This window comes from Hesperophylax consimilis, chromosome 4 (genome assembly GCF_061612785.1).
Source record: "Hesperophylax consimilis isolate HC1 chromosome 4, BYU_Hcon_1.0, whole genome shotgun sequence".
In the NCBI taxonomy this organism is placed as follows: domain Eukaryota; kingdom Metazoa; phylum Arthropoda; class Insecta; order Trichoptera; family Limnephilidae; genus Hesperophylax; species Hesperophylax consimilis.
In genome coordinates, this window is record NC_142839.1 from 15,450,568 (window position 1) to 15,459,069 (window position 8,502).

Sequence of the window (8,502 nt, forward strand, 5' to 3'; positions counted from 1 at the left end):
TTTTCACTTCGTAAAATAAAAATGTACATTTTTTTACTGGCAGCACCCACTACAACATTTTTGACATTGACGTTTGATATTTTAAGGTTAAAGTGCTTGTGAGAGGTGTATCTATGGTGGTTGTGGTATTGTAAAATTTTGTAAACATTGGAAAAACTGTCGACCATTTATTTATGCTGTCGACATTCTGAGAAAGTCGGAGACTATTTGATATTAACCAAAATGGGCAGGTTAGTTAAATTATTTATGAATTATGATGTATTGCAATATATATTCATACTCCACGACTTGGCTCTATCGAAGATGTTGACTTGGAACCATGGTTATTGGCTGTGGCTGCGTCCACACGCTCGAGCAGCTCGACCCAAGATGCCATATATATCACCAAGACGCTCAGTCAAATCGTAAATTTCTGTCGAACATCGAGCAAGAATTACGGTCCTTTTTTCGCATCGAGCCGTTCCTCGATATCAAACAAAAAGGCCTCGAGCGAATCCATACACACATTGAGATGTGTTTGAATGAGCGAAAAACCATTGAATATGATCAGGCGTGGAAACGCTCGTTCATGCTCGATGTTCTTTTCTCGACGTTTGTTAAGGAGTATTGTGTCGAGCTGCTCGAGCATGTGGACGCAACGACGAGCATGCTTCCACGTTAACATGCTCGATCGAGCCCATCTACCGAACACGAACAAGCGTTGGTACATAACTTAACATTTTTATTTTATATATTAATGATATAGTGAAGTGCTTAAAGTACTGTTCCATCAAACTTTTTGCAGATGACACACTTTTATATATTATAGCAAATAATATTGAAGATGCGTTGTCAAAAATACAAAATGAACTTAATGAATTATCTAAGTGGTTAAACATAAATAAATTGAAATTAAATGTAACTAAAAGTAAATTCATGGTATTAGGGAAAAAACTAAACGTACATACTGTCCTAAATATAGACAATCAAAATATGGAAGAAGTAAAAGAAATTAAATACTTGGGAATCATAATAGATAACAAGTTAAAATTTAACACTAACTTTGAAATTTTAAATAAAAAAATGGCGAAAAAGGTTAATTTCTTAAGTAGGATAAAAGGAAAATTGGACACTAAAACAAGGATATTGGTCTACAATACCACTGTAGCATCCCATCTAAATTATTGTACAAGTGTAATATTTCTAAGTAACAAAACCCAAATTAAGAGAATGGAAGTAATCCAGAACAGAGGCATGAGGTCAATACTGTGTTGTAGCAGGTACACCAGAATAAAAACCATGCAACGTCAACTCAATATTTTAAGTGTGTGGCAACGATTAGTTTATAATACCTTAGTGTTTATTTATAAGCTAAAAAATAAAATGTTACCTGACTATATGTCAAAGAATGTTAGAATTAATAGTGCAGTTCATTTATATCCTACGAGAAACGATTTTAGGCTTCCTAAAACACACTTATCAGAAACACAAAACAATATTTATTATAAAGGTTTTAAAATGTTCAATGAACTCCCGGTAATTGTTAAGGAAGCTAAAAGTCTTGCAGTTTTTCGTGGATTATGTCTCAATGTTGTGAAATCTAAATTTTAGTATGTAAGAAGTAAATAATATTGTAGTAGTCATAGTAAATAATATATTAGGTATAAGATGTAAACTCTTATAACTAAATAAAATATACATTAAAAAAAAATAATAATAATAAAATAACTTAAGGTTAAACTGTTTATTGCACTTTCTCCTGCTCTCAAACAGTCCTGTCTGACAATATCATCTGTCCTATTGATGAAAACTATGCGAAAAATTGATCCAAGAAAATGGAATAATAATTAAAGTTTTAAATATAATTACCCCTGCAAGTATGTTTACCGAAACACTAGATTCAAGAAGACATTGGAGAATAATCTTTATTTAAGTTTAATGACTAAATTTCACTAGTTCTTGCACATTAATAACAAATAATATTATCAGATCTGCAGGTTTCTTGCATAGATTTGAAATGATGATTAAGATATATTTATATTCATCAGAATTCAATAAAAAGTTTTAGTATGGTGTAAAATATTATTGCATTCTTTAATTTATAAATCTCATATTTGTGGCCCACAGAACTTGGCGTAAAGAAGCCAAAAAGTTGAGACGAAAACGAATAAGGCAGCTCAGAGCGAAAAATGAAGAAGTGATTTTAAAGCAAGGTATTATTTATATTAATTGTTTTATTTTAAAAAATACTTTAAGGTTTTTAGACTTCAATGGAAATACAAAATATTATTCAGGATTGTTCTTTAAAAGATTGTAAATTGATATAATCATATAATGATGTTCTGGTATTTGTATTTGAGATAGTATCAAGTACTTTATTGTATAATATTATGCATTTCTTTTTTATAGCTCTATTGCAAAAAGAATCTACGGAAGAGTATAAGTTATGGACTGCCGAGCAAGACAGATTGGAGGCTTTTAAGAGGTCTGAGGAAGAAAGAATCAATGAAGAAGAAAATGAAAAGTGGCTGCGCACAGAGTTAATAGCACAGGTGCAATGGAGGCAGTTGCAAGAGAAAATTTCTAAAGCACGCTTCGAGAAAGCTCAGCAAGATTTGAGAATTAAAAAGGTATTTATTATCATGTAAAAATTAAGCATTTGACAGTAGCTGATCAGAGTTTCAATTTTAATAAGCAGCAGTCAACGTAACAATATTTGTTACACTTGCAGAAATTATCCTAACCTTACCTAGTTAGTTATAGTTTTTTGCGAAGTTGATTTCAGACATTACGTCTAATGTTCCAAATTGCATAATTACCGGATCGAAGATAATAAAAACCTTATACTTTACCTCAGGTGCTTTCTGTAATCCTTAATTTAATTCTCGTCTTTGCATTTCATTATTGTCAATATATTTTTTATTATCTTAGGAATGGGAAGAACAACAAAAAAAGATCCAAGAGGCTGAAGAAAAGAGAAAGAAATTAGAAGAAGATCAATTGACGAGCCACAGAGAGTTCATGAAGAGGCTGGAAGAGTTTTCCGCCGGGCAAGGAGAATTGCCCAGTGAACTTTTAACCGGTCGAGAAACTAACCCAGACAAAGAGATGTGTCCCTTCTTTAGTAAAACTGGTGCCTGCCGGTTTGGAGACAGTTGCTCTCGAAATCATCGGAAGCCAGGAGTCAGCAAGGTGAGCCTTTTGAGTTCTTGTATTTCATTGTTAGATCTATAGCGTAGTAAGAGGTGATTCATTTGTCTACAGATATGATAATTATGTAATATTATTAGGTATTTCATCATCCTCTTGATATAGTGATTTGTTTTTGGGGTATTATGCCGTGTTACGCTACCTCCTTCTTTAGCCAACGTTTCGGACAGCATTGCAGTGCAATGCAGTACCCCAAAAACAAATCACCATAATACTTTAGGCTGTGAAAATCTCAAATCATACCATCCTCTTGATAGCTTATCCGTAGTATAACATATTAATAAATTAATAAATAAATTCTCACAACAGGTAGAAAACTCTGCTAACTTATCTGATATATAGCCACTATTCATGTGTTCGAGTACGGAATAGTAAACTCGGACTATAAAAAAATTAATCCTAAATCTATTTATTATCCTGTAGAAAAGTTGTCAAAAGGATGATAAAATACCCCCTCATTATCAGTAATCCTCCAACTACCATTATGGCTATTTTCCAAGGCAGCATTTCATAAAATTTTTTAGCCGCAAAACCCAACATATTTCTGGGTTATGCGTTTTTTTCTTCTTTTTTTACATTAACCTCTCACACAGGAGGCCCTGAGGAAAATAATTTCCCTCAGGGCCTAAATCATCTTTTTGGATGCTGTATTGAGGGTATTTTTAAGGAAGAGAAGTTCTGGAAAGGTATGAGGGTTGGGTAGCATCTAGGGATCGGTGTGTCCAGGAGTGACGAAAATATGAATATATCCCTCCCACTGCGGCGCAAGTTGATGGGTCGAGAGACCAGTTGGAGAGGTCAAAGGGTCTCGTCAAACCAGCCTCTCTCGATCTGGCACGCCACGCAGCTGGTGGGCAGGCGCATCCTGAACACACCTCACCCGATGAACCCGGGCACCCCTGCTAAATCACCAAATGTAGGGATTGGTTATCCAATATATGGTTTCCAAGGCAGTGGTAGAGCATTGCCAAAAAATAAAAAATACTCCCTAGACATTATACAATTTTTCTCCTTTTTTATTGAAGATTTTGGTTGCATTTGGATCGACAAAGGCTGCTAATATGTACATGCATTTTAATAAAATAAACAATTACATTTTCAGACATTGTTGGCCATGAATTTTTATTCACACTTCTGCATGGATCACTCGACACCAAATGAATATGACAACGATATTCTTTTGGAGTACGAAGACAATGACACTTACCGACACTTTCAAGAGTTCTTTGATGATGTACTACCAGAGTTCCAGACGCTGGGAAAAGTTGTCCAATTTAAGGTGTGAAAATAGCGCTTTATATCATTCAACTTCTGTAAAGATATTTAATACCCATATACTTTCTTCGAAGCCTTTTAAAATTGAAACATACAAGAACAAATGACAAGATGTATATCACTTTTTTCATACATTGATTTCTTGTGGGTTAACTATTCTCAAGTCTAAGAATGTACATATTTGTTATTTTAGGTTTGCTGTAACTATGAACGTCACTTGAGGGGAAATACTTACATAGAGTATGCATCTTTACCGGAAGCATTAAATGCCTATAGATTATTCCATGGGCGGTGGTATGGCGGGAAGCAAGTGTCGCTGCAGTTTTGTGACATTCCTTCTTGGAAGAGGGCCATTTGTGGTAAGCCAATAATAATAATACCTAATATATATATAGCCTAATTGATTCGTTAGTAGCTGGGTGGGGGGCACCCTGCGTTAGGTTCCCACCCAGGCGTTGTGGGTTCATTTCCTACGCTGTTATGCTGCTATTTTCTATTTATAAAGATGGTGCCTACTAGAAATTTTTCAAATATTGTCATGTTATTCATAATCTCGGAAAGTTTGTATTTCTTTAAAAATAAAATGTTTATATCTCAACACAGTAAGGTTTGTCTATTGCCATGAACTAATAGCGTTTTCTTTTATTTTCCAGGATTGTTTGCCGGAAAGCGGTGTCCTAAAGGAAGAGCTTGCAACTTTCTGCATGTGTTTCGAAATCCCAATAATATGTTTGGAAATTATGAAAGTGGAAGTATCGCACCGAGTGAATCTCACAGGAGTAGGCGTGGATCCTTTTCTAGATCTAGGTAAATATATCTTATTATTTATGCCAGTACAGCCTAGTAGCGGACGAGTGGTTCTGACAGAAGCAAGGCCTATTCGCTCGGTCGAGTAAGTACCCCCTCCATACTCAACTCGGCGCTTCACTCACTCTCCACTCGGTCAGTGCTGTGATCAGCCGAGTGATTCAGTGAAAAAAAAAATTTTAAACTTTCCATCCTTGGAATAACAATGTCAACAGCATTTTAAACTAATCTCAACGAACTGACTCGCCCACTGTCTCTTCTACATGTGATCACCTCTACTCTCCTATAAGTTGCTCAACCGAGTAACAAAGTTACTGAGTTACTCAGTAACAAAGCGAGTGACTCGGCCGAGCTCTCGGCAGGTGTAATTCGGCCTTTAATAATAGGACATACTTAGATTTTCCTATTTTCGAAAATGCAAGTGAATTTCTCTATAAAATACAAGTTTTTCCAAGGGGGTAATGTGACATGTGGTATAAATGGGGCCATTTTTAAATTTCATTCTTCGAGGGACCGAAACAATAGAACTCGTTAAGCATGAAAATTTCTTGTATGGCCCACCTAACAAGTGGATTTAACCATGCACATTATTTACATCATATTGTTATGTAATGCAAAATAAATAAAAATATGCGTGGAGAGCTTTACAAAGTTCATTACCTTATAATTTTCCATGTTTTGTATTGCAGAAGTAAAGAGAACCACTGGAGATGGTCAGAGTCTCCGCCCAGCACTGGAAACGAACAAACCCGAACTAAAAGTGATTATAAACACCGCCGTTCCAGAAGAGAATCCTCCGATAGAAGAGAACATAACAGTGAGCGCTCCGGAACCCGAAGGTTGCTCTCACCCAGTCGATCTATAGAAAGAACCATTTCAAGCCGCCATGAAAGAAATCATAAATCGGAGAGAAATCATAAATCTGAGCGAAATCATCTGCCAGAGAGAAATCGCCAATCTGGGAGATATATCCAGTCTGATAGAGATCGTAAATCTGAGAGGGAACATAAATCTGAGATGGAACACAAATCTGAGAGGGAACATAAATCTGAGAGGGAACATAAATCTGAGAGGGAACCTAAATCTGAGAGGGAACATAAATCTGAGAGGGATCATCTATAATCTGAGAGGGAACCTAAATCTGAGAGGGAACATAAATCTGAGAGGGATCATCTATCAGAGAGAGATCGCCAATCTGGGAGAGATGTCCAATCTGAAAGAGATCATAATTCTGAAAGAAATAACAAGTCTGTGAGATGACAGAAACGTCGTAAATACAAATGTGAAAAGATTCCTAATCCTAAGGAATAAATTATATAATTAATAAAAAGAACTGTTCAATTACTAATTATTATTCTAGTCAAAGATCATACATATATTTTTTTATATAACTTGCATCATATGAACAAGTATGTTACAAAAAATCTAGAACACCTGTACCATACCTGTCATAAATTTGAATGAACCTAATAATAATATGTTACCTGATTCCTTTACTAGTCACCCAGTCTCTTTTATAAAGTTCACCAGGGTTGTCATTGGATATGTGGCTATGTCTTCTGGTTCCACAATGTGTGTTCCCAGGTCTTATCTCTCCTCTCCAATCCCCTTTGGTTCCGTGAAGGCCCCACGGGGGAACAGTTCACGGAGGTGGCCTCATCTCTCCTCTCCACTCCTCCTTGGTTCCCCGAAGACCCCACGATGGAAGACGGTAACGTCTCTCCTCTCCACTCCTCCTCGGTTCCCTGTAGGCCCTGCGACGGAGGAGTCTACTCCTCCTTGGTTCCCTGAAGGTCCCACGAGGGAAGAGGCCTTCGTCTCTCCTCTCCACTCCTCTTTGGTTCCCTAAAGGCCCCACGATTAAGTCCACTCCCCCTTAGTTCCCTGAAGGCCCCGCGGGGGAAGAGGATCTTGTCTCCACTCTTCCTTGGTTCCGTGAAGGCCCCACGAGGGAAGAGGGAGTTTTCGAATGGTCCAATTTTCGTCCCACGGGTATCTAGGGAAATATAAGGCCTACTCCAGCAGAGTCCCGAGTGCTGGGGTAAGCTCTAAATACTCCGAGATGCGACCCTGTTTTGGTACCTTGGAAAAATAATATCGGGCGATCCAGTGGTAGCGGTCACCGGAACAAAAGACATTTATATGTTTTATTTTGTTATACGAAGTTTTGAAATTTTTCACATTGGGGAATTATCCATCCTGTAAAATGTTTAAGAAAAAAATTTCTAGGAAGATTGGCCGAAATATTTTTTAAAAGTTTTTGAAAGTACATTTATCTTTATATGAATTTGGAAATTAGCCAGGTTATGAAATTAATTTTTTTGGGAAAATTTTTTTTTTGAAAATCGGAACATAGGTTTTGAAATTTAGATAAAAATATTTATCTTTTTATGTTAAGTGAAGGTTGATAAATTTCCATGTTAAGAAATTTTTATTTTTCCAAAATTTTTTTTCCGGAAATATTGTAATTTTTTGGAAAAAATTTCCTTTCGTAATTTTGGAAATTTTTGTGATGGTTGTGGAAAAAGATAAAAAAATTGCTTGGAATATGGGTCGGAAAATCTTGCAAAGTTTCGTAAATTTTCTTTTTTACATTTTCTCGTTGGGGATCCTTTTTGAAAACTTTAATTTTTGAAAATACCAGAAGGCGCCACTTCCGTTAACAACAATCCTAAACTGTACAGTCGTTAGGATAATAATCCTATCAGCTTGAAGTTTCACTAAAACAGAAAACTTATTTTCATATATATAGAGCTTGGCTCGCTTGCTCGTAGTTGTCCAGTTGAAACTGTAATAAACTAGGTTAGGCAAGGATAGTTTCGGTTAGCAAAAAATGTATTGTTTTGAATTTTTACTTAATGGTATTGATTAACAGCGGGGATAAGTGGGAACTACAGTTCAAATCTAACAATTTTATTGCTTTTTAAAATGTTATTCAATTCTCGGATTTAAAAAAAGTTTGATAAGCCCCTCAAATACCCTTATGGGCGACACAACCTGAATCTTCCTTCCCGTTTCATAACATTTATTATAATTATAACGCTGATTTATATGTTAACCTATGTAAGTTGCATGATTATTGGCCGTTCGTAAATTAACAGTATCTACACACTTCGATTAATTAAAGGAGAAGATAGGTTGCTGAGACAACGTGCGTGATTGCATCGAACTAGGTCCAGTGGACACACTTGAGATTTTGTGAGTATCGCTCATAAGTTCGTTGGTCAGACA

At 36.0% G+C, this 8,502-nt stretch overlaps 1 protein-coding gene across 1 annotated transcript; it reads left to right on the forward strand.

Annotated features, from left to right (window-relative positions):
- Window positions 1-111: 111 nt before the first annotated feature.
- Window positions 112-6,393, forward strand: LOC149424277 (uncharacterized). The gene is made up of 8 exons (XM_089631057.1): window positions 112-230; window positions 2,107-2,192; window positions 2,389-2,609; window positions 2,911-3,171; window positions 4,292-4,468; window positions 4,658-4,823; window positions 5,118-5,271; window positions 5,961-6,393. The coding sequence occupies exons 1-8, from the start codon at window positions 223-225 to the stop codon at window positions 6,391-6,393; spliced, it is 1,506 nt and encodes a 501-aa protein (XP_089487183.1). The 5' UTR covers window positions 112-222.
- Window positions 6,394-8,502: the final 2,109 nt, after the last annotated feature.